At 45.3% G+C, this 27,426-nt stretch overlaps 1 protein-coding gene and 1 long non-coding RNA gene across 2 annotated transcripts in view; one reads left to right on the forward strand and one right to left on the reverse strand.

Annotated features, from left to right (window-relative positions):
* Positions 1–496: 496 nt before the first annotated feature.
* On the forward strand, positions 497–21,567 carry LOC116990847. Its single transcript, XR_004416638.1, has 2 exons — positions 497–716; positions 21,284–21,567. It is a non-coding gene; the product is annotated as an uncharacterized LOC116990847 (long non-coding RNA).
* The window catches only part of LOC116990846 (TNF receptor-associated factor 1-like), a 37,635-nt gene continuing 10,924 nt past the window's right edge, over positions 716–27,426 (reverse strand). The window contains exons 2-6 of the mRNA XM_033048903.1: positions 17,798–17,863; positions 13,340–13,750; positions 7,706–7,883; positions 6,576–6,724; positions 716–1,129 (exon numbers count right to left, since the gene is read on the reverse strand). Coding sequence (XP_032904794.1) covers positions 899–1,129; positions 6,576–6,724; positions 7,706–7,883; positions 13,340–13,750; positions 17,798–17,863 — 1,035 coding nt within the window. The 3' untranslated portion in view covers positions 716–898. The remainder of the gene's footprint in view (positions 1,130–6,575; positions 6,725–7,705; positions 7,884–13,339; positions 13,751–17,797; positions 17,864–27,426) is intronic.

Consider the following 27,426-nt stretch of genomic DNA (forward strand, 5'->3'; position numbering starts at 1 on the left):
GAAAAAGTTGCATCTCCGTCGAAGAAAGAGATTTTAAAAAGTTTCCCCCGCACCCCCCCCACATAATACATAACAATAGACAATGGACAAAAGACAACAGGTGCAGGAGTAGGCCATTTGGCCCTTCGAGCCAGCAACGCCATATCATGTGATCATGGCTGATCATCCCCAATCAGTACCCCGTTCCTGCCTTCTCCCCATATCCCTGACTCCGCTATTTTTAAGAGCCCTACTAGCTCTCCCTTGAAAGCATCCAGAGAAACTGCCTCCACCACCCTCTGAGGCAGAGAATTCCACAGACTCGCCACTCTCTGTGAGAAAAAGTGTTTTCTCGTCTCCGTTCTAAATGGCTTACCCGTTATTCTTAAACTGTGGCCCCTGGTTCTGGACTCCCCCAACATCAGGAACATGTTTCCTGCCTCTAGTGTGTCCAAACCCTTAACAATCTTATATGTTTCAATGAGATATCCTCTCATCCTTCTAAACTCCAGAGTGTACAAGCCCAGCTGCTCCATTCTCTCAGCATATGACAGCCCCGCCATCTCGGGAATTAACTTTGATTAGCAGAGCTCAGGAGGTTTGGACTGGTCCCATGACACCTGAGTCTCTCCTGAAGATGGCAGGAAAGAAGTGGCAACAGTGGCAACGATGGAGGAGATCGATGTACAAGGCTGCCGTGGACCCGGTAAGATGGACCTTGACATCAGAAAGATGAGGTGAGATTCTTTTGGAACAATATTTACCGTTACTGAAGTCCTAAATATTGAGTTCATTACCAGCTTACAGTGCTGAAGAGACGATAAGGTATTATGTACATTATATCACATGTTACATATAGTATAGGTAGCGCGATGCTAACTATGTCCCAAACATCTAGGACATCTCCATCCATCGTGGATTATGATGGCACGTTTGCGGGGACTATCTCAGCACCCACAAACATGTCATCGCTGTCCACCAACTCGCTGAAGCACTGGTGGAATTCAGGCAAGGCCATGAACATGGGGAAGCCATGGGGTGTGTTCATTCCTTCCACGGGTCTTTGTGAAACTGGGTCTTGGTCACTGGGCACACAGATCCTCAGAATGGACTGTTGTCGATCTCTTGCATTTAGTAAAGCAAGTTTCACCTGTCAAAAGAGAAGGCATAATCTGAGCTTCAACCCTGAGACTCATAGAGTCACAGTCATACGTCACGGAAACAGGCCCTTCAGCCCAACTTACCCATGCCAACCAAGCAAAGTCAATTTTATTTCTATAGCACATTTAAAAACAACTCTTGTTGACCAAAGTGCTTAACATTAGTGCAGGTACTAACTTGCTACAAACAGTGGTACATAGATCAACAATACATACAGCGCTCCCTCAGAGGACCTCAAGAAAGGCTTGAGAGTAGAAATAAGTCTAGACTTTAAAGAGTTGATGGAGGGGGAAGTTCTGATGGGAAGAGGGATGCTGTTCCATAGTCTAGGTGCTGCAACCGCAAAAACGCAACCAAGAAGGCCTCCCATTTGCCCACATTTGGCCCACATCACTTTAAACCCTTCCTATCCAGGTATATTTTAAATGGTGTTACAAGACCCATCTCACCTACCTCCTCTGGCAGCTCGTTCTACAATGCATTCACTATTTCCACATTTTGTTACATTACAGCCTTATTCTAAAATGGATTAAATTCATTTTTTTAATCATCAATCTACACACAATGCCCCATAATAAAAAAGCAGAAACAGGTGTTTAGAAATTTTTACTAAGTTATTAAAAAGAAATAACTGAAATATCACATTTACATAAGTATTCAGACCCTTTGGTATGACACTCAAAATTTAGCTTAGGTTGGTCCTGTTTCCATTGATTATCCTTGAGATGTTTCTGCAAGTATTCTTCAGTCAATTTTTTAATCAACTTTTTCCCTTTTTTCCTCCTTTGCTGTTAGTGTTACTGATTTCTTTGCTTGAGTGTAGCTCCAATTGTGTGTAGAAACAGATGTTTTTTTTCCTATAGAAAGTACTGTTGTGTTTGTAAATGTGGAAATGGGACAAAGGGGTTGTGAAAAGACTCCACACACTCACTGCTGTCCCTATTACATCCTGACCATGTCCCTTCACTGATGGAGAAGAACTATTGTCATCAATGCTGGCCGATACTGAGAGTTTGAATGCTGAGAGTTTTGTGCCGATCAGAAATTAGTGCAAAGAGTGCAAGCAAAGGAGTGCCAGAAATGGTGGTGGTGGTGCATCAGTGGGAAGCTGAGCCTTTGAGGGAAGAATATCGACACAAAAAGCTAAAGTAACTCAGCGGGTCAGACAGCATCTCTGGAGAAAAGGAATAGGTGACATTTCGGGTGGAGAACCTTCTTCAGACTGAGTCAGGGGAAAAGGAAATGAGAGATATAGACTGTGATATAGAATATAGAGAGAACAAATGAATGAAAGATATGCAAAAAATGAAACAGGCCATTGTTAGCTGTGGCCTAGGTGAGAACGTGTAACAGACAATGAGGCTCAACAAGACGACTGAAGCTGGTACAACTTGGGTGGGGGAGGGATGGGGAGAGAGGGAATGGAGGGATTACTTGAAGTTAGAGAGACCACTAGTCATACCACTGGGCTGTAAGCTACCCAAGTGAAATATGAGATCCTGTTCCTCCAATTTGTACGTTCTTCCTGTGTCTGTACGTGGGTTTTCTCCGGGTGCTCCCTTTTTCTCACATTCCAAAGACATACAGATTTAGAGGTTCAGTTTAGTTTGTTGTCACGTGTACCGAGGTACAGTGAAAAGCTTTTGTTGCGTGCTAACCAGTCAGCGGAGAGAAAATGCATGATTACAATCGAGCCATCCATGGTGTACAGATACATAATAAGGGAAGAATGTTTAGGGCAAGATAAAGCCAGCAAAGTCTGATCAAAGATAGTCCAAGGGTCACCAATGACGTAGATAATAGTTCAGGACAGCTCTCTAGTAGTGGTAGGATGATTCAGTTGCCTGATAACAGCTGGGTGAAACTGTCCCTGAATCTGGAGGTGTGCGTTTTCACACTTCTATACCATTTGCCTGATAGGAGAGGGGAGAAAAGAGAGTGGCTAGGGTGCAATGTCCTTGTTTATGCTGCTGGCCTTGCCGAGGCAGCATGTCAATAGAAGGGAGGTTGGTTTGTGTGATGATCTGGGCTGCGTCCACAATTCTCTGCAATTTCTTGCGGTCTTGAATGGAAATATTCCCAAACCAAGCTGTGATCCATCCTGATAAAATGCTTTCTATGGTGCATCTGTAGAAGTTGGTGAGAGTTATAGGAGACATGCCAAACTTCCTAAGCCTTCTAAGGAAGTAGAGGCGTTAGTGTGCTTTCTTGGTCGTTGCTTCAATATGGGTGGTCCAAGAGAAATTGTTGGTGATATTGACTCTGAGGAATTTGAAGTATTCAACCATCTCTACTTCGGCACCATCAATGCAAACTGGGGTATGTTCACTTCCTGAACTCTGATCACTATCTCCTTTGTCTTGCTGACATTGAGAGAAAGGTTGTTGTCTCGACACCAGGACACAAGGTTCTGAATCTTCTTCCTGTACTCCATCTCATCATTATTTGATATCCGGCCCACAATGGCGCAAATTTGTAAATTGAATTAGATTTGTACATGGCTACACAGTCGTGGGTGTACATGGAGTAAAGAAGGGGGCTGAGAACATCCTTGTGGAGCCCCCGTGTTGAGGATTATTGTGGAAGATAATTTGTCCCCTATCCTCACTGATTGGGGTCTGTTGGTCAGGAAGACGAGGATCCATTTGCAGAGATGAGTGTGGACACCAAGTCCCGCGAGTTTGGCGATGAGCTTGGATGGTATAATGGTGTTAAAAGCAGAGCTGTTTATGAATAGGAGTCTGCCATAGGTGTCTCTCTTATCCAGGTGTTCCAGGGATGAGTGTAGGACCAGGGAGATGGCATAGTCCATGGACCTGTTGCGGCGGTGGGCGAACTGCAATGGATCAAGGCCGCTGGGTGGACTGGATTTAATGCATTCCATAACCTGCCTCTCAAAACATTTCATGGTGGTGGATATCAAGGCCATGGGACGGCAGTCGTTTAGGCATGAGATCTTCGGCACCAAGGCTTCAGTAAGTTGTAAAATTGTTGCTCAAGTATAGGACAGTGTTAGTGTAGGGGTTGGCCTGGACTCGGTGGGCCAAAGGGCTGTATCTCTAATGTCTAAAATAAAGTCTAAGTTGCCCCAGTGCCAATACAATGTTGATTTGCACAAAGATGGACACAAACTGAAATATTTCAAATGTCATTAGATACGGGAATGGTGCCGGAGGATTGGCGTATTGCGCATGTTGTGCCATCGTTCAAAAAGGGTTCTAAGAGTAAACCTAGCAATTATAGACCTGTTAGTTTGATGTCAGTGGTGGGCAAATTCATGGAGAGGATACTTAGAGATAATATATTTAAGCATCTGGATAAACAGGGTCTGATTAGGAACAGTCAACATGGATTTGTGCCTGGAAGGTCATGTTTGACTAATCTTCTTGAATTTTTTGAAGAGGTTACTAGGGAAATTGATGAGGGTAAAGTGGGGGATGTTGTCTATATGGACTTCAGTAAGACCTTTGACAAGATTCCACATGGAAGGTTGGTTAAGAAGGTTCAACTGTTGGGTATTAATGGTGGAGTAGCAAGATGGATTCAACAGTGGCTGAATGGGAGATGCCAGAGTAATGGTGGATGGCTGTTAGTCAGGTTGGAGGCCGGTGACTAGTGGGGTGCCTCAGGGATCTGTGTTGGGTCCACTGTTGTTTGTCATATACATCAATGATCTGGATGATGGTGTGGTAAATTGGATTAGTAAGTATGCAGATGATACTAAGATAGGTGGTGTTGTGGATAATGAAGTAGATTTTCAAAGTCTACAGAGAGATTTAGGCCATTTGGAAGAGTGGGCTGAAAGATGGCAGATGGAGTTTAATGCTGATAAGTGTGAGGTGCTACATCTTGGCAGGACAAATCAAAATAGGACGTACATGGTAAATGGTAGCAAATTGAGGAATGCAGTTGAACAGAGGGATCTAGGAATAACTGTGCATAGTTCCCTGAAGGTGGAATCTCATGTAGATAGGGTGGTAAAGAAAGCCTTTGGTGTGCTGGCCTTTATAAATCAGAGCATTGAGTATAGAAATTGGGATGCAATGTTAAAATTGTACAAGGCATTGGTGAGGCCAATTCTGGAGTATGGTGTACAATTTTGCCCGCCATATTATAGGAAAGATGTCAACAAAATAGAGAGAGTACAGAGGAGATTTACTAGAATGTTGCCTGGGTTTCAGCAACTAAGTTACAGAGAAAAGTTGAACAAGTTAGGTCTTTATTCTTTGGGGTGCAGAAGGTTAAGGGTGGACTTGATAGAGGTCTTTAAAATGATGAGAGGGATAGACAGAGTTGACGTGGATAAGCTTTTTCCATTGAGAGTAGGGAAGATTCAAACAAGAGGACATGATTTGAGAATTAAGGGACAGAAGTTTCGGGGTAACATGAGGGGGAACTTCTTTACTCAGAGAGTGGTAGCTGTGTGGAATGAGCTTCCAGTGGAAGTGGTGGAGGCAAGTTCGTTTTTATCATTTAAAAATAAATTGGATAGGTATATGGACGTGAAAGGAATGGAGTGTTATGATCTGAGTGCAAGTAAAAGGGACCAGGGGAGAAGAAGTGTTCGGCACGGACTAGAAGGGCCGAGATGGCCTGTTTCCGTGCTGTAATTGTTATATGGTTATATGGTTATAAACTGCTGGAGTAACTCCCGTTGAGTTAGTCCAGCATTTTGTGTCTATCTTCGAATTAAACCAGCATAGATCTGCAGTTCCTTCCTGTTGGTTTGCATTAGTTTGGATGAATAGCGTGAAGATGATCACTCAGCAGAAAGTCTCTCAACAAACAAGTGGCCTCCCTATTTTTAGCTGGAAGCAACTCTTTACTAGAAATGTAACTCTTTACCAAAAATAGATCTGAAGTGATCACTCATCATTTAACAGAGAGCAACAGCTGTTTTGTTTAGCATGGTTGGGGCACGCGCTATTTCAATGTACTAATTGGGCACATATTCCACCACGTAGGTCTCTGATCTTTCTGTTTAAGGCCACAGGAAATATTATTCAACAATGCACAACTCTTTGGGCAAATACCCAGGGTAGGGTAAAAGAAGGGTAAATCAAGAACCAGTGGACACAGGTTTAAGATGAGAGCAAAATGATATATTGGGAACCTGAGGGGCAACTTTTTCATTCAGAGGGTTGGTATATGTAGAGGCAGTGACTATAACAGCATTTAAAAAGTCACTTGGACAGGTACATGGATAGCAAAGGTTGAGAGAGATATGAGCCAAGCGCAATCAAATGGGACTAGCTTAGGTGGGGCATCTTGGTCGACATAATGAGTATGGCTGAAGGGCCTGTTTCCGAGCTATATGAGTCTATGACATGTAGGTAGGGCAACGTCCCAGCTGATATTTTGGAAAAAAAAAGTGCAGAGGGAGGAATTTCAGCATGAGATTGGCAAGAAACGTTTCTGGTTCCATGCATCCTTACCTTTTCTTTGAAAGGCCACTGAGTCAAGGCATCATAGTCTCCCTTCAGCAAGATGTAGTAGAGTGAAATGTGCGTTCCCTTCCAGTCTTCATGGCCATTCAGGTAGATACGTAGGCACATCTTATAACTATATGTGGAGAAATAAAATTCTGTGAAAGTAACAGAGGACAAGGAATCAATTCTCATAAATCTTCCGATTATCGTTGTATGTTTACAGAGCTCATCAGCGAAGCAGTTTAGTTTAGTTCCGTGTCCACGCCGACCAGCGGTCCCCGTACATTATCACTAACCGACACACACTAGGGACAATTTTTTTACACATACGCCAAGCCAATTAACCTACATACCTGTACGTCTTTGGAGTGTGGGAGGAAACCGAAAATCTCGGAGAAAACGCACGCAGTCATGGGGAAAATGTACAAACTTCGTACAGACAGCACCCGTAGTCGGGATCGAACCTGGGCTCTGGTGCTACAAGTGCTGTAAGGCAGCAGCTCTACCGCATTATAATGACAAACAGTATGTTGGTCTTCATTGCACGGGGACTGGAGTATCAGTACAGTCATGTTGCTCAATTGACCAGGCCAACTGGTGTGACACCATTTGTAATATTGTGCACAGGCCTGGCTTTTCTTCTGATGGAACAACGGCCTTGCTATTGGATTGTGATGAAGGTTCATCAGATGGTGACTTAAAGACTGGACTTACGCTGTCCAAATTGAGAAGAGTTCTCATGTGAACACATAGATTCAATACTGAGGGCTGGAAGTTGACTATTCAGGGCTTCACTTAAATCTTTGGAAATGACTGTCTAAGGTGATTCTGAAGATTCAATCTTTAAATTTATTCAAGACAAAATATATCAATTTCATATCCCGAGGTCAATATATTTAGGTATTAAGGGAAGCAACGGATATGGGGTTAGTGCAGGAAAGTGGTGCTGAGGTAAAAATATCCGTCATGATAATATTGAATGTAACAGCAGGCTTGATGGGCTGAATGGCCAACCGCTACTTCTGTGTTTTATGTTCCAAGCAGAAACAAAACTCCATTCGGGGTGCAGGAGGTAAGCTGTTGTGTTAAAGGTGCAATTGTCACACAAACAACAGAGGTATTTACGATGATCCTACCACTAGAATCCAAGTAAGGGTTTGTCCCATCAATGGCTTCTTGAAACCTTTCTTGAATTTGTGGAATTCTCCAGATAAATACGCCACAGTGTGTCATACATTCCAGTGCTGTAACCTTTGCAGTTCTGACTTGTATAGCTTGGTCTGTTCGATGCATTCTGGACTGAAGGACTGTCAGCTTTTGGGAGACATAATGTTAAAGAAAAGACAATTGTTGAAGAAAAGGGTTTACTGGTTCAGATAATATTCTTCATTTGTGCTATTCATTTAGAATAGAATATTTATTACATGTCATTTGAACCTCAGTGAGGTTCAAGTTCAAACGAAACTCAGTTTCCACAGCCATACAAACAAAGACAATTCCTACAAAACATACAAACAATTCAATCTACATAAACATCCACCACAGTGAATCTCCTCCTCACTGTGATGGAAGGCAAAGTCTTTTCTCTCCCCTGCACCATTTTTTCTCCCGATGTTGAAGCCCCAGGCGGGCGATGAGTCCCACGGCCATTTTATGCCGCGCCGGGCGATGTACGGCCCCGCTCCCGGTCTAAAAGTCACGAAGTCGGAGCCCCCGGCGGGCGCTGGAATGTCCCGCGGCCATTAAGCCGCGCCAGGCGATGTATGGCCCCGCTCCGGGTCGTTCCAACCCCGCGACACAGGCTGGAGAAGTCGCGTTGCGGGAGCTCCGAAAAGCGGTCTCTCACCCGGACCTGCGAGCTCCCGATGTTCCAGTCCACCAGACCTGCGGCTGTAGTTGGAGCTTCCGAGCTCCGGGTCAGGCCGCAGCAGCGAGCCACCACCGCTCCCCACGCTCTGAGGCCGGCCAGCCCCATGATGGTAATTCCGCGGCTGGAGCCCCCAGGTCGTTCCGGCTGGAGGCCGCTCCACGGTGTTAGGCCCCAACGACAACAGAGACCCGACAGGAAAAAGGTCGGGTCTCCCGTGCAGGGAAGAGATTTTTAAAAGTTTCCCCCTTCCCCCCCCCCCCGCCCCCCACATATACACAGTTATTAAAACAGTATTAAAAAAAACACGAACAACTACACTTAACTAGACAAAAAATAAAATAAGACAGACAGGCTGAAGGGGCCGCTGCAACACTGGGTCGCACCGCCACTTGGTTAACTGTAAAATGAAACAGGTGAATACATTATATATAAGAAGTTTTTAATCTCCCACTAAAATCAAACACTTCAAATTGTTCTATTGCTATAGAAGGAGAGAATTCCACCCTTCTAGGGATTCAAATTACTCTTACTATCCACTTCTTTCTCTACACATCGTTTCTGAAACATGGGTAGTCTCAGAATACCGTAAAATCAGGCAATTATTTTTGGGTATCATAGAATAGAATAGAATGCCTTTTATTGTCATTCAAACAGCTTGGTTTGAACGGAATTGCATTTCTACAGTCTTAACATTACAAAAAAACAAGACCCACACTTAACACAATTTACACAAACATCCATCACAGTGAATCTCCAACACCTCCTCACTGTGATGGAAGGCAAAAGTCTTATGTCTTCCCTTTGCTCTTCTCCCGCGGTCCAGCAATCCAACTGCAACATCGAGGCGACTGGAGCTCCCGATGTTAAAGCCCCCGGCGCTGAGCGATGTTAGGCCCCGCTACGAGTCCTTTAAACCCCGCGATTCCAGCGGGAGAAGTTGCCGTTGCGGGAGCACCGAAAAGCGGTCTCCCACCAGGGACCTGCGAGCTCCCGATGTTGCTGTCCACTTGACCTGCGAGCTCCCGATGTTGCTGTCCACTTGGCCTGCGGCTGGAGCCTCCTCAGCTCTCCCCGCTCCAAAGTCGGCCAGCTCCGCGATGGAGAGTCCACAGGCTCCGCGACTGGAGCCCTCAGGTTGGTTCCGGCTGGAGGCCGCCGCCGGCTCCACGATGTTAGGCCCAATGACATCGGAGACCCGACAGGGAAAAAGTCGGGTTCCCGTAAAGGAAAGATATTAAATGGTTTCCCCCCACCCCCCACCCACCCACACATACACAGCTAAAAAATAATAACAACTAGAATCAAAAACATACATTTAACGAGACAAAAATTAAAAAAAGAGACGGACTGCGGTTGAGCCGCTGCCGTTAGGCGCCACTACACTGACCATTTGTCCCTAGACCATAGAGTCATACAGCATGAAAACAGGCCTCGGCCCAAGTTGCCCACGCCAACCAAGATGCCCCATCTACATTAGTCCCACCTGCCTGTGTTTGGCTCATATCTCTGTAAACATTTCCAATCTACGTACTTGTCTAATTGTTTCTTAAATGTTGCGATAGTACCTGCAGGGTGTACCATAGGGTGCTGTTAAATCTTTAGCAATTAGGTCACTAAACATGTTCCGTCAATATAAGGCTGCAGTAATGGCACGCTAAAATTGAAATACTTGAAAAGCTAGTAAGAGGAGGTTAGATCCAGAATATTAGTTTCACCAATGGGAGGAAGGTCAGTATAACTGGAGCATTTATTGAAGGAGGATGTTGCTCTCAGGAATTTCTTTACAGGGTGGCACGGTGGCGCAGCGGTAGAGTTGCTGCCTCACGGTGCCTGAGACCGGGTTCAATCCTGACTACGGGCGCTGTCTGTACAGAGTTTGTACGTTCTCCCCGTGACCTGCGTGGGTTTTCTCCTGTTTCCTCCCACACTCCAAAGATGTACAGGTTTGTAGGCTAATTGGCTTGGTATAATTGTAAATTGTTCCTAGTGTGTAGGATTGTGCTGGTGTACGGGTATCGCTGGTCGGTGTGGACTCGGTGGGCCGAAGGGCTTATTTCTGCATTGTATCTGCAAACTATAAACTAAACTAAATAGTGGAATCGACACCAGGTAAGAGCACCAGTGAAAGTTCTGTAAAACTTTCAAAGCAATAACTGGATGCTGAATTAAGGGTAATATTGGATGGGTTGAAAGATCCAAAAAAATCTACAAAATATCATTGTCCAAACATTCCTGACAGTGGACCCCACACCTAAAGTGTTGACTTTCCTCGGATGCTGCCTGACTTGATTGATTGAAAGATAAAGCATGGAAACAGGCCCTTCACCCCACCGACTTCATGCCGACCCCTAAAGACTTGCTGAGTCTTTTTTCAGGCATTTTATGTTTTTGGTTGATACATTCAGCATCTGCAGGTTTTAATTGTTTACCGTTACAGTACCTCCCTTCATTAGCAAAGGAACGGTTTTACCAGTTTGAACGGCATTAATATACACTGGAGTACATTGCCACCAATATCTTTGGGTCTTGATAGAGTCAGTGAGTCTTATGCCCCTGTCCCACTTAGGAAACCTGAACGGAAACCTCTGGAGACTTTGCGCCCTACCCAAGGTTTCCGTGCGGTTCCCGGAGGTTTTTGTCAGTCTCCCTACCTGCTTCCACTACCTGCAACCTCCGGCAACCACCTGCAACCTCCGGGAACTGCACAGAAACCTTGGGTGGGGCGCAAAGTCTCCAAAGCTTTCCGTTCAGGTTTCCTAAGTGGGACAGGGGCATTACAGCACGGAAACAAGTCCTTGGGCCCAACTTGCCCACGCCAACCAAGATCCCCCATCTACACTAGTCCCATCCGCCTGCGTTTGGCCCACATCCCTCGAACCCTTTCCTATCCAGGTACCTGTCCAAATGTTTAAGAAGGAACTGCAGATGCTGGAAAATCGAAAGTAGACAAAAGTACTGGAGAAACTTAGCGGGTGCAGCAGCATCTATGGAGCGAAGGAAATAGGCAACGTTTCGGGACGAAACGTTGCCTATTTCCTTCGCTCCATAGATGCTGCTGCACCCGCTGAGTTTCTCCAGTACTTTTGTCTACCTGTCCAAATGTGTTTGATGTGAATAAAGTCCCAGACAGAAAGACTTACTCAAATCTCATGAGCTTTTCCTGGTACAATTACAAACCCATTGGATCTACCGGCATCAGGAGGGTTCGCAACTTAAGATCAACTGGAATTCAGATACAGTAAACCCTCGTTTATACGGACCTCCTTATAATGGATTTTGGTTATAGTGGACTGACGTACCGACATTCACCGCCAGGCTGGGCTGCCAACGCCATCCCACACAGCTTCCCCCGCTGCTTCCCGGCCATGCCTCCCACCGTTACTGCCAACGCCCAACCTCACCTGCACTCTGGCCGCGACCATCGACTCTGCCGATCTCATCTCTCCCCCAGCCCGCCCGGATTCCAGGCCCAGCTCCCGACCGAGAGTCTGAAGAAGGATCTTAACCCGAAATGTCACCTATCCATGTTATCCAGAGAAGCTGCCCGACCCGCTGAGTTACTCCCGCACTTTGAGTCTTTTTGTGTATTAACCAGCAACTGCAGTTCTTGTTTCTACTAATACAATGGTATTCACTTATTTGATTATAGCAGATCATTGGCAACAATGTACACTATCCCAACAATGCATCCTTTATCTTTCTTTATATGCTCAGTTCACAAGATATCCTTGGCTGGAACAAGTATAGGGAGCTGACAAAGAAGAAATGTAAGTGGTTGCCAAGGGTGGCAAGATTCAAGAGATTCAAGAGAGTTTATTGTCATGTGTCCCTGATAGGATGTAGGTGATGCAGGTGGCTGCACCAGCCAAGGAGACAAAAACTGAGAGAAAATAATTGTGCTAAAATGATTTATTTCTCAGAATATTGGACGGATGGTACAATGGCGCAACTGTTCAATGCTGACCTCGGGTGCTATCTGTATGGAGTTTGCATGTTCTCAGTGTGACTGCATAGTTTTCCTCCGGGTGCTCCAGTTTCCTCCCACACACCAAAGATGTGTGGGTTTATAGGTTAATTGGCCTCTGTAAATCACCCCTAGTGTGTAGGGAGTGGGTGAGAAAGTGGGATGATGTAGAACTAGTGTGAACGGGTGATCGATGGTCAGTATTGATTTGTTGGGCCGAATGGCCTGCTTCCATGCTGCATCTCTAAACTAAGATCAATATTTTAAAGTTGTATTGATGGAATCCGATGGGACCAAAGCGCAACACAGGCATATTTACAAATGTTACATGCTACAGGTCAAAAAATAAAATAAAATATAATAGAATTTGGAAGAGCAAATACAAGAAAACCAAGTCTGAAGAAGGTCCCGACCCAAAATGTCACCAATCCATGTTCTCCACACATGTTGCCTGATCTGCTGAGTTACTCCAGCATTTTTGGTATAAACGCAGCATCTGCAGTTCCTTTTTATTACTAAGATCCTCATATTTCAATTGGGCAGCAAGAATATTGATTTCTCTAACTTCAAGTAACCCTTGCATCCCCTCTATTGCTATCCCTCCCCCGCCTTAGTTTCACTGTCACCCTGTTGAGTTTCACTGTCTGTATGCTCATTATCACCTACCCACAGCCAACAATGAACCATTGTGGACTCCACCTTTCCTTGATCTTTGTTGCTTTTTGCATATCTTTCATTCACCTGTCCTATGTGCCGTCTATATATCTCTCGTTATCCTCTCCTCTCACTCCCAGTCTGAAGAAGGGTCCCGACCCGAAACGTCACCTATTCCTTTTCTCCAGAAATGCTGCCTGACCTGCTGAGCTACTCCAGCTTTTTGTGTCTGCCCTCGACTATTCTCCATTCAGGCAGATGGGAAGTAGTATTTTCACCAACCTGGTCCTCGACGCCAGTGAGCAGTTGGTCATGGCACCTTGTCTGCCTCTGCAGAGTGGCTGCCATCTGTGAGCATTTGTCAATCTTCTGTGACACAACATGCTGCTTGTTTTGAAAGGCAGCGAGTCTGGTCTCCACACTTGCCACACACTCTTCTGCAGTTTCCGTCAGCTTGCACAATTCCCTCAGTGTTCTGCAGATTTCACTTATTCCGTGATCTCTCTGGAGGACTTTGACCCTCATCTGCAGGCTTTCAGTTTCTCTCTCCAACTGCACTAAAGCTCTTGACGTATCCGGTGGCAAGATGGCAGGAGATGCTTTGTGGTTGAGCTTTGTCAGTTCCTCCATGAGAAGGTGAAGGTGCTGTCTAACAGATTCAGCTTCGTGTTCCTGGAGTTTTGCTCTCCCTCCCTGGAACAGAGAACGGCAAGCTTTGTGAGTCCTAGTCAGGCCCTTTGGCCCATCTCATCCATGCCGACCAGGACACCCCATCTATGCTAGTCCCATTTGGCCCATATCCCCCTCAACCCTTCCTATCCATGTACCAGCCCAAGTGTCTTTGAAATGCTGACTGAATTTACAGAGATGAGAGGACTTGAGATGGAGTCTCAGGGAAGGCATTGAGAACAAAGGTTTTTCACGATAGGTTGAGGCTCCCACATAAGGTGGCACAGCGGAACTAGTGGAGTTTACTTTAGTTTTGATACTGCTCCAAAACAGACCCTTTGGGCCACCGAGTCCTTTCCAATCAACAATCCCCGCACATTAACACTATCCTACACACACTAGGGACAATTTACAATCTTTACACTTTGCCAAAGCCAATTAACCTGCCAGCCTGTAAGTCTCTGGAGTGCGGGAGGAAACCGGACTTCCCGGGAAAAACGCAAGCAGTCATGGGGAGAACGTACAAACTCGCTACAGACAGCACCCGTAGTCAGGATTGAACCTGGGTCTGTGGCGTTGAAAGTCAGCAACTATCGCTGCGCCACCGTGCCACCCGTAGTCTGGGGTCAGAGTTCAGGAATAGTAGGCACCATGAGAAGCACTCGGGTGAGAGGGGGGGGGGGGCAGGGTTAATGGCCGGAAAATCCATGCTCATTTTGCTCCCCACTGACTAGGTGCATTCTCCTAGTGTCCAGTTCAAATCCAGCATTCCCCACAACAGTCTGATATCTCCACCTGTCCTTACGTTTTCTGCTGCAGCCCCATTGCAGGACAAGCGTTCCTACAGTCGCAAGTACAGGCAGCCCAGCTGTAATGTGATCATTGTGTTCCTAAGGAGCCTTGTATTAACTAAAATTGCATTATTAAAAACAGTTATGCTGATAGAAAATGGGGGTATGGGCTAGAGAGTTTCAGACTCCCAATAATAAAGTTAATTTTATTGCTGCCTCACCTGCTGAGTTTCTCCAGCATTTTCAAAAAAATGTTTTTTAATAGCTGTAAGTTTATATTTTAAATAATAAAGGCTTCTAATTTCATTATTTAATATTATCATTGCACAAATGTTAATAGAAACGATGGCTTGATCATTATAATGGCCATTGGCGGTGGAACTAGCAGCTGTGTTCTGAGAGACAACATTGTCCTACTACTGTGGGGAGGTTATATGTAAAGGCGGTTTTCTTCCAACATTGATTTTTTTTCCAAGACAGCTTTTTTTTAGCTTGTCAATTTCCATGGTAACTTTTAAGTGGTTCTGCAGTTACTGATGTGAATTGCAAAATTGTATCCCCTAATTCATCGATCGCAGAATATTCAATTTATGTTCTTGAAACCCGCGCCATAGCAGAACAATTGGACCTGTGCAGGATATGAAAGAGAATTTTGCAACATGATCAGGTGGGGTCTGAGAGTGGTGAGTCAGGGATATAAGATGCAGGAAAACCCAAGGGGCATTTTTTCTCAACATTAAAGCCTCAGTCGTTTTTGATCGGATTTCCCTCCAATAAGTTGTAAGTTTCCCTCCATGGAAATGACTAGTGGGGAAAATGTAGATATATATTTCAGTAATGAGAATGACACCACTATACACTCTGGAGTGGAATTACATGTTAGTTTAGTTTAGTTTAGAGATACAGCATGGAAACAGGTTCTTTGGCCCACAGAGAAGAATGGAACACAGGGGAGAGAAAAGACTTTGCCTTCCATCACAGTGAGGAGGAGATTCACTGTGTGGATGTTGGTGTGAATTGAATTGTTTGTGTGTCTTGTAGAAATTGTTTTGCTGGTATGGCTGTAGAAACAGAGTTTTGTTTGTATTGTATTGTATATTGTGTATAGAGTCCGCACCGACCAGCGATCCCCGTACATTAACACTATCCAACACATTATTATTATTATTATTATTATTATTATTATTATTATTATTATTATTATTATTATTATTATTATTATTCTTATTATTATTATTATTAACTTCTCTTTTGAGAAGCAAGGAGAGGGAAGAATTACATTTCATGTTTTTTTTCACTCCTTACAATGCTATGTACGACAGTGATCGCAACTTCTACTGAAGGTAGACAAAAATGTTGGAGAAATTCAGCGGGTGAGGCAGCATCTATGGAGCGAAGGAAATAGGTGACGTTTCGCGTTGATACCCTTCAGTCTGAAAAAGGGTATTTATTTGCTTTTATTTTGTTGGGAATGTGTTCATCCCTCATTAAAGTCCTCTGTTTAAAGTGAGAATAGTCCCATAGTCAATTTGTTGCATTGAAAGTGGATATTCATTTATCCCTCTGTGGCAAAATGTCCTAATTTTACCCACAAATTGCTGGGACATTTTCTAAACTGCAAAGACCACTTCAGGTAGAATGGAGACATGAGGAAGTCCTTGGGCTATTGGGCTATTTAACATGTGTTGTATGGAATTTATTGGAGAATATGGAATATATTAATTGAGTTTTAATTCAATTTAATTGAATTTTAATATATTAATTGAATCGACTTGAAGATAGCGGAATCAGGGGATATGGGGAGAAGGCAGGAATGGGGTACTGATTGGGGATGATCAGCCATGATCACATTGAATGGCGGTGCTGGCTCGAAGGGCCAAATGGCCTCCTCCTGCACCTATTGTCTATTGTCATCTAACAAGTAGATGTGATTGAATAACGTAAAACATCAAAGTCAATAAATACCATGGCGAGCCATGTGCAAACAAAGAATACATTCAACCATACAAACGCCACTGGGCACCAAACACAACCCTGATATCCCTATTTTTAGCTGCTTGTTGGGTTTTTGTGAGAAGTACAGATTCCTCACATGTTCCAGTCCCATCCTGACTGAAGTGGGTTGTGGCCACAAAACATATTTTGGAAAAGTACAAAAACAGGATGTTCTTCCCTCAATCCCAGGCCAGTGGAATGGAATGGGATGGAATACTCTATTGTCACATGTGACTAGGCACAGTGAGATTCTTTGCTGCGTACCCATTGTATACAATTAGCGGACAGCTACGGCACTGACAAAGTTACAAAGCGGGCCGGCTGCTCCATTTGTTAACCCTAACCCTAACCCTAACCCTGCTCTTGACCCTTTTATCCAAGTCAATGATACAATCTGTGAACAGCTGGACTCTGGGAACCGCACTGGTCTCCACCTTCTAATCCATAAATGACACGATTGTCCCGGCTCTGCCTCTTGTTATCCATCTGTAATGCTGGACAGTTCATTACACTAATCCTGGGTGTGTAAAAATGTGCTAAAAAGTCTCTTTGCTGCCATTTTATTTGAAAGCTTTCTCAAGCCTATACTACATTAACTGATTCATCTTCATGCACTCTGCTCGATCAGTTGTCAAACATAATTTTCCTTTCAAAAGTCCTTGCTCATCATACGATAGTTTCCATGTGCCTTTCTTCCTCTTCTTTAGACTTTTAGAAGTACAGCACAGAAACAGGCCTTTCGGCCCACCTAGTCCGTGCCGGACAGCTATCAGCCCGTACACTAGCACTATCCCACACACTAAGGACAATTTACAATTCTGACCGAAACCAATTAACCGACACACCTCTCCATCTTTGGAGTGTAGGAGGAAACTGGAGCACCCGGAGAAAGCCCACTTGGTCACAGGGAGGATGTATAAACTCTGTACAGACAGCACCCGTAGTCAGGATCGAACCGGGATCTCTAGTGCTGTGAGGCAGCAACTCTACCGCTGTGTCACCCTGCCACCCTTATTCTTCCTCAATAATAGTTCACTAAATAGTTTATTGAAAATAGTTTAAAAGTTTACTCATAGTTTACTAAAGCATGGGCTACTACTGATGCCAGGCTCCCTGACTTTTGCAACATTGGGGTTATTTTTATCCGTTGCTGATGCAGGTTTGCTTTAATGCTGATATTAAATAACTCCTATAATTGTCACTTCTGCTGTTGCATCCTGCAATGGGGGTTTGAATCGTGGCATTTCAGCGAGATTTCATTGAAAGACTTCACGCATGAACACACCTTGAACCTGCAGCCAACTTCACTGAAAAAGCAGCTGCTCTTCATCTTCAATGCTTTGTCTTCACACTGCAAAATAAAAGACTTATCAATAAACAAATCCAAAAATCTCTGCACGTGATCCATATTCCTCCATTCCCTGCATATTTATGTTCTTATCTTTAAGCCTCTTTAATGCCACAATTATATCAGTCTTCACCACTGCCCCAGGCCGCATGTTCCAGGCCCCCACCACCCTGTGTTAAAAACTTGCCCCGCACATCTGCTTTAAACTTTGCACCTCTCAACTTAAAGCTACGCATGTTAGTCTTTGCCATCTCCATCCTGACTGCCTGCCCTTTCCACGCTGCTCATAGTTTTGCATATTTCTCTCCGGTTCTATCAACCTCTGGCGTTCCAGAGAAAACAATCCATCTTTGTCCACCCTCTCCTTATGGCTAACATCCTCTAATTTAGGCAGCAATCTAGTAAACCTCTTCTGCATGCCCATAAAAATGTACTAGATGACGACATGGAGCTGGGGTTTTGTACCAATCGAAGATATTGACCAAAGAAGAGGTTGTTGTGGATGCGAGACGTAACGCTTTCCCAACGAGTGAAAGATCAAACTGATGCCGGATGATGGACGTGGCCGCGGTATGTGCTGGCGGTCGGTCTAGAACGCACCGCTGAGTGAACAAATGGGGCCCGGCGTGGAGGGGGCACCAAGAACAAAGAGGGGCCCAGCATGGAGGGGGGTGGGCGCTGAAAACAGGGGGCCATTGGGGATGGTAATGAACACTTTGTAGCTTTGTTAGCTCCCTATACATGGCTACTCTTTGCATACGGAGGTAGACAAAAGTGCTGGAGAAACTCAGCGGGTGCAGCAGCATCTATGGAGCGAAGGAAATAGGCAACGTTTCGGGCCGTCTGTCTACCTTCGATTTTCCAGCATCTGCAGTTTCTTCTTAAATACTATTTGCATACCGTGTGTAAGCTATCCAAAAAAAATAATTTCACTGTTTTTAATCAATTAATCAACTACACAATGTTCCCCAGGGATTAGTGTTGGGATGGCCACCGTTTTCAAATCGCGAATTCCAAATTCCGAAATTAAAATGGACTGCTGTGTCTGAGCACACGGCAGCGTGCCTCTATAATTATGTAAAACACTGCAAGTGGAAGGAACAATGGCACGTGAAATTTAATATGAACAAATTACATATTACACACATCATGTGGCCTAAATTGCTTCAAAGGTACATGATTGAAAACAACTAACATTTTTGTGTCGTAATTGTACAATTACCAGAGAGCAGCAACAAAAAAACAAACCACTAAATTCATAAAATAATGCAAATTAAAGGAAGTCACCCTCAAACCAAACTCTGTTTATTTCAGACCATGTTGTAAATTGCCTGTTTTGATAAGCTATTTTTCTTGGGCTGTCCCTTAGGATTGAGGATGATTGAGTTCCACTTCAGTTTTATGGATTTCAAGGTTGTCAAGGTGGTGCCGCGAGTAGAGCCGTTGCCTCACAACAGCAGAGACCCGGATTCGATCCTGACCATGGGTGCTGTCTGTGTGGAGTTTGCACAATCTCCATGTGGCCACGTGGGTTTCCTCCAGGTGCTCCGATTTCCACCCACATCCCAAAGATGTGCGGGTTTGTAGAATAATTGTGAGTTGTGTAGGGTGTGGATGAGAAAGTGGGAATACATAGAATAGCGTGAATGGGTGATTGATGAACAGTGCGGACTCGGTGGGCCGAAGGATCTGTTTCCATGCTGTATCTCTAAACTAAACTAAACTAATAAGGCCAGTGTGAGAACCACATGGGGACATTTAGTTTAGTTTAGAGATACTCAAATATAATGTTAATCAACTAAACCTCAACCTCATTCTTTAGAGCCAATCCTGATTGTATTAAACGATCTACAGCAACTCTTCTCAGTTTTAACTCAACTCAAATTTTAAGAACAAATTTCTATGAAAACAAACATGTACATCAATAGCACGGAAACAGGCCCTTCGGCCCACCAAACCAGCGATCCCCGCACACCAACACTATCCTACACACACTAGGGACAATTTACAATTATACCAAGCCAATTAACCTACAAACCTGTGGAGGAAAACGAAGATCTCGGAGAAAAACCACGCTGTCACAGGGAGACAGCACCTGTAGTTAGGATCGAACCCAGCTCAACCAGCTTGTGTCGCCCTGGTACGTGGTGGCTTTAGTTACCTCGCTAATCTAGAATGACCTACCCCTGGCACAATATTGCCATTCTGAAGAAGGGCCCCTCAACCCAAAACGTCACCTACTCCTTTTCTCCAGTGATGCTGCCTGACCCGCTGAGTTACTCCAGCATGCTGTGTCTATTTACAATATTGGTGTAATAGTGTTATACAATCATTCAGCATTGGAACAGAACATTTGGCCCATCACGTCCCTGCCAACCATCTGTATTCATCACATGACCCTGACTTGGCCCTGGAGCCGTCTATATCTGGGTGCTTTAAGACCTATCTAGACACATCTTACATACAGTCAGTGTCGCTGCATCCACCAATCCTCCAGGCAGTGTGTCCCAGCTAGTCACCATTCCCTGGGTGTGAAAGGCCTCCCTTGAAACCTCTTACTCTTTAATCTATGTCCATTAGTTTTATTCATAAGTTTTATTATCGTATAATATACCACGGGGTACTGATTTTACATGATCAGCCATGATCATAGTGAATAGCGGTGCTGGTTCGAAGGGCTGAATGGCCTACTCCTGCACCTGTGTTTCTATGTAACTCATTATGTATTAAACATTGAAAATTCATACTTGTTGGACTGACTGAAAGCAGAAAACCAGATTGGCACCTCACCAATGTCCAAACACTCACCCCTCCACCACCACCACTGCACCATTGCACTGTGGATAACCACGTGTGCTTTCTACAAAACACCTTGCCTTGACTACGCTGACAGCACCTCTCAAATTACCAGCAAGGACTTGGGCTCAGGGGAATATCATCCCTTGCAGGTTCCTTTCCCAGTCGACCACCAATCTGGTTTAGGAATGTGTCAACATATTTCATAACAGAAGGGTGGCACAGCGGTAGAGTTGCTGCCGTACAGCGCCAGAGTTCCGGGTGCGATCCTGACTACAGGTGCTGTCTTTGCGGAGTTTGTACGTTCTCCCCGTGACCTGCGTGGGTTTTCTCCGGGTGCTCCAGTTTCCACCCACACTCCAAAGACGTACAGGTTTGTAGGTTGATTGGCTTCGGTAAAATTGTTCATTGTCCCTAGTGTGCGCAGGATAGTGTACAGGGTGATCGCTGGTCGGCGCGGAGTCAGTGGGCCGAAGGACCTGTTTCCGCACCGTATCTCTACAGTCTAAAGTCTAAAGATCATGGGCGAATCTCAACCCTGGAGTTTCTCGCACTCTTTAATGCAGGAGCACAATGGCAGGAAGGATGCTGCACTTTAAAATACCACTCCGCTATCTTCTCATGCAGGAGCCTGATTGCCCTGGCTCTGAGGGCCCGACTGCCGGCTACTGGAGCCAAGATCGTCCCATCAACGGAGGGCTCGAGGCCCCCCGACTGCATGAGAACAAAGAAGGGAAGAGATTGAACACTTTTTCACCTTCCATCACAGTGAGGAATGTGGAGGAGTCACTGTGGTGGATGTTTATGTTAAAATGATTATGATTATGATTCTCATTGGGAAACTGATAAACACTGGCCTGGCCCATGATGCTCAAACACCCCAAAAATAAATAAACTGGAAATGAACTAAACTCTAAACTCTGGAGCTGGTGCAGATGGGACATGTTAGTCAGTGTGGGCAAGTTGGGCTGAAGGGCCTGTATGACTCTTGTTGCATGCACCCGCACCGCAGGAATAATGATCCTTGATGAATTTCATCAATTTGAGGTAAATGAGGTAAATTTGAGGTAAATTAATCTTATATGTGCACACGCCTGCTGTAAACCTTCCCGGAAGTGCCAACTATTGGTGGGTACAGTGGTGCAGCCGACCATTAATGAGTCTTCTGGTGAAAGAGAAGGAAGGATAGTATTCACCAAGTGAAAAATAGCCAATGTCACCGGGTTAACGGGCATTCAGACATATTCAAGTGACTTTGCAGCTTGATGCGGTTTTGGAGCAGCTGATGTTCAGTAGCGTAGATACTGTGCTGAAAGCCTAGACATAACTTCATTTCTCGAGGGAACAATGAATCACCTGAGATACAGCTGAATTATATGGTAAGATAGACTCAAAATGGTGGAGTAACTCAGCGGGACAGGCAGCATCTCTGGATGGAAGGAACATGTGACGTTTTAGGTCGGGGCCCTTTAGACTCATTATATGGTGATAGTTTAGTTTAGTTTAGTTTAGTTTAGAGATACAGCACGGAAACAGGCCCTTCAGCCCACCAGGTCCATACTGACCAGCGATCCCCGCACATTAACACTATCCCACACACACTAGGGACAATTTTACATTTATATCAAGCCAATTAACCTACAAACCTGTACGTCTTTGGAGTGTGGGAGGAAACCTGAGATCCCGGAGAAAACCCACGCAGGTCACAGGGAGAACGTATAGACGAGAACACATAGTCAGGCTTGAACCCAGGTCCCTGGTGCTCTAGGGCAGTAACTCTACCGATTTTATGATGAGGAACTGATTTGATAAAAACCAAGGAGATACTGAAGTACTGATACTGAACATCAAGCTTTACAGAGTGACTTAAATGTATCTTAAAAAGGATTAACGCCGGTGAACGCTGTGATAATTACTATACCTCTCTTGGAGGTGAATGCTATCCATCTTTCTCTTTCACCCTCCCTGGAGACCATTAAATGTCCACTGGTGAGTCCGAAGGAAGGACTCGACACAAAACATTGCCTATCCAATTGCTCCAGAGATGCTGCCTGACCGGCTGAGTTACTCCAGCACTTTGTGTTTTTTGCTGACGATACCAGCATCTGCAGTTCCTTGTGTCAATGAGATACTGAATCCATTTGATTTAATGTGAAAATGTTATAAGTAACAATAATTTTGTATGAAATAGCAACAGAATATGGTGGAAATGCTGTGCTGATGAGAGTTTTGATCACATGAATCGCTTGCTTGCAATAGTTCCCAACCTACTAAAAAAAAAATTTCAGCATTTTCATCATCTGTTATGAAAATGGAACTGGTTCTTTATAAACACGCATCAGCTTTTACTATTAGTTTAATTTAATTTAGTTTAGTTTAGAGGTACAGTGTGGAAACAGGCCCTTCAGCCCACTGAGTCTGGTTGACCAGCGATCCCCGCACATTAACACTATCCTACACACACCAGAGACAATTTACAAATTTACCAAGTCAATTAGCCTACAAAGCTGGACGTCTTTGGAGTGTGGGAGGAAACCGGAGATCCCGAAGAAAACCCATGCAGGTCACTGGGGGAACGTGAAAACTCCCTACAGACAGCACTTGTGGTGAAGGATCGATCTGGAGCTGGAAGGCTGTAACTCTACCACACCACCACCATGCGGAGCGGGTATTGTGAACGAGGTTTGCTTCAGTTAATGCCATCTCATTATCACTGAACAAACAATGAACAGAAGAAACTTTCTGGTGTTCTCCGGAGGTACTGAAGCATACAAGAGCCATCTGGTGGCCGTTAGTGTGATCTGTAGCGGTTTAGAAGTACAGAAAGGGTGGACTTTTCCCCAGATTGGCAGATTGGCAAAGGATAGCACATCACCCGGCCTTGAATAGCATGAATATTGAAAAAAATGCTTTGGCATCTGGAAAAGTCAAAACCTTTTGCGATCTCAGGAGATCCCAATGTGTCTTATAAGCAGCTTTAAAGCTAAGACCACAAACAGTGAATTCATGAGCAGAGATCTGATTTAAAGGTGATGGTTATGGAATAAATATCAATGACTGTGAACCTCCCTTGCTCTTCTTCAAAGCAAAGCCAACTCTTTATGACAGAAGTCTAGGGATATGGTTCAATATGTCATCTGTAGAGAGGACATCCTGATCGAACAGCAGTTCCTCAGTGTAGTGGTCACTGGGGTTAAACCCACAGCCGATACTCATTCTACAGCGGAGGTGATGGAGATTCAAACTCCAACAACACGGCAAATATGCAACTTTGTTCCAAAACAATTAATTTAACAGAATAAGGGGTCGGCCATTTAGGACTTAATGTGGAAAAACATCTTCACCCAGAGAGTTGTGAATCTGTGGAATTCTCTGCCACAGAAGGTGGTGGAGGTCAAATCACTGGATGTTTTCAAGGGAGAATTAGATTTAGCTCTAAGGGCTAAAGGAATCAAGGGATACGGGGAAAAAGCAGAATCAGGGAACTGATTTTAGATGATCAGCCATGATCATATTGAATGGCGCTGCTGGCTCGAAGGGCTGAATTTATTTATGTTTCTATGTTTTCTATGTTTCTAAAAACAGGAAATGGTGGAAACTCAGCAGTTTAGCATCAATGCCAAGATGAACAGTTAAGGGCCTGTCCCACTGTATGAGCTAATTCACGAGCTCTCCCGAGGTCAGGGAGGGGGAGCTGTCCTGTTCATGGCTGCCCAGCCAGCAGCTGTCCGTCTTTTCATCTCTTTTTTAAATTTTTAGTTAGTTAAAGTGTTTTTGTTCTGGAGGTCTAGACTTTTTTATTTGGGGGGTGGGGGGGGGGGGGGGGGGGGGGGGGAGGGGGAAACTATCTTTCAGGGTCCCTACCTGGTCGGAGAGGCAGCTTTTCTCCGGGCTGCAGTTTCGACCCGTCCTTGCGGCCTACCAGCGGGCCTGGAGCAGTGTTTCCTGTCGGGGACCGCCCAGAACCTCGGCTTCGGTGGCGGCACAGCGCTGGAGCGCTATCGTGGAGCGGAGCGGGCGATGCCTTGCCCGGGTCGCCGCGCTGGAGCTCCGGTGAGCTGAAGACCGCCGAGATAAACATCGCGGAGCTGCGGCTCTTTGGAGCGGCCAGCTGCGGGCGGCGGAGCTGAACTTAAACATCGGGAGCCTGGGATCTCTCGATGAGATCGCCAGTGGTGGAGCTCCAACCGGTGCGGCCTTGTTGGCTTCGGAAGCCGCGGTCTCCGGTGAGGGAAGCGGCCGTTCCAGGATTCCCATGCCGCCGAGAGGATTCTCCCGACGCCGGAGTACAATCATCCGGCGAGAACGGCCTGGAACATCGGGCCTCCTTAAAGGCAACTGTGGAGGCCTCAATAGGCCCGACTATGGGTGGACATGGGATGGGGACTGGACACTGTGCCTTCCCTCATAATGGGAACCATTGTGGGGGGATGTTTTTATGTTTAAATGTCTTTATTATTGTTATGTCTGTATTCTTTCTTTATGTGCTGCATGGCAAGAAGCATTTCACTACACCTAGGTGTATGTGACCAATAAAATAACCTTTGAACCTTTGAACCTTTAATTCACGAGCTCTCCCGAGTTCTCCCCTGATTCGCTCATGTAATGTATGTAGCGGGTAGGTAGGGGCTTGTATGAGTAAAAAATAACCATTTTTTTCATCACAAGTATTTTTTTACTCATGGAATTTTTTCACAGTGTTGTAAAAACATCCCGAATTTACCGGATTTCTCGAGTACCTACCGTTAGTATTACGAGCCGCTACGGGACATCCACGAGCTCCTACGGACCCGCTACGGACATTCTCCGAGTTCGAATCAGGGGTAAACGTGGGAGAACTCTTGAATTACCTCGTACAGTGGGACAGGCCCTTTAACATTTCAGGATGATGACCTTTCGTTAGAACTAAGACAGGTTAGATATTCATTCACCGTTCATTCTGTTTTCTTCATCCGTCAAACCAGTTACAGACAACATTGTGAATTTCCGGCCTATGGCAACATCCAACAGACAATAAGATGTAATAACGTGAATGAAAACATCAGCAGCGGTGACTCAGTTCTACAGAGATCAGGGAAACATAGAAACTCTCTGGGTGAGAAAGCTTTTCCTCATCTCAGTCCTAAATGGCCTACCCTTCATTCTTAAACTGTGACCCCTGGTTCCGGGTCCTGCATCTAGCCTGTCCAATCCTCTAAGAATTTTATATGTTTCTATAAGATCTCCTCTCATCCAAAATTCCAGTTAATACAAGCCCAGTCGCCCATTCTTTCATCATACGTCAGTCCCACCTTCCCGGGAATTAACCTGGTGAACCTACGCTGCACTCCCTCAATAGCAAGGATGGCCTTCCTCAAATTAGGAGACCAGAATTGCACACAATACTCCAGGTGTGGTCTCACCAGGGTCCTGTACAACTGCAATAGGACCTCCTTGATCCTAAACTCAAATCCTCTTGCAATGAAGGCCAACATGCCATTAGCTTTCTTGGTCATCGGGTGGCGCTGTGTGCGGCAGCCTTGCCATCAGTTTGTCTGTCATTTCACCCTTTTTGTTATTTTTAGTGTGTCAAAGAATATGTATTTGGAGGTTTCTTAGTCTTTTTTATGTGGGGGGGAGGGGGGGGAAGGGGGGAGGGGGAAGGGGAAGCCGTTTTCTCAGTCACTTCCTGGTCGAGGATGTGTCTTTTCACCAAGTCGCATCTTTGCTCCCCCCCACCACCACGGCCTACCATCTGGATTGGCGAGAGCTTCAGCTGCGGCGCCACACAGAGTTCCATCGCGGAGTGGGACGATGCTTTAACGGGGATCGCCTGTTGAAGCACCAGAGTGTTGGGCCTGCTGACTACACCGTGGAGCTGTGGTTTGCGGAGCTTCTAACCGCGGGCGATGCTGACCAACATCGCGGAGTCCTGGGATCTTTTGCCGAGGGTCGCCAGCGTTGAATCTCCGTCCAGCTCCGCCTGTGGACTTTGGGAGCCGCGGTCAATTCAGAAACTCCAAGCCGCTGAGAGTGTTCTCCATTCTGATGCTGGTACTCTGATCATCCCGGCGAGAGGGCCTGAACATCGGGCCGTCCGTAGCGGCGACTGCGGAGGGTTCAAAGGCCCTGACCGACCAGGGGTGAACAATGAGGAAGATGACTGAACTATATTGCCTTCCCTCACAGTGGGAAACGTTGATGCCGCTGTGTGGGGATGTTCATGTTAAACTCTATCGTGTGTTGTGTTCTGGCTGCATGGTAAATCAAATCTCACTGTACCAATTGGTGCATGAGACAACAAGTGTAACTTGAACTTGAACTGCCTGCTGTACCAGCATGCTTACTTTCAGTGACTGACGTACAAACACACCCAGGTCTCGTTGCACATTCAGATAATGAAGGTTGTGCATATGAGCTCTCTTGCTCTCTCCTGCGACCTTTCCTCTCCATGCCATCTGAAACATGTGCTGTACTGTCTGCATGTCCTATGGTTTGTGTCACCTTCCACCAATCACCGTGCAGTGAAGACTTTCCGGGGCGGCACGGTGGCGCAGCGGTAGAGTTGCTGCCTCACAACGCCAGAGACCCGGGTTCAATCCTGACCACAGGTGCTGTCTGTACGGAGTTTCCACGTTCTCCCTGTGACCACGTGGGTTTTCTCCGGATGCTCCGGTTCCCTCGCACATCCCAAAGACGTGCAGGTTTGGAGGTTTATTGGTGTCTGTAAAGTTGTAACATTTTCCTTAGTATTTATACATCCGTTTACGGGGCGATCTCTGGTCGACGCC

Source organism: Amblyraja radiata, chromosome 32, assembly GCF_010909765.2.
Source record: "Amblyraja radiata isolate CabotCenter1 chromosome 32, sAmbRad1.1.pri, whole genome shotgun sequence".
NCBI lineage: Eukaryota > Metazoa > Chordata > Chondrichthyes > Rajiformes > Rajidae > Amblyraja > Amblyraja radiata.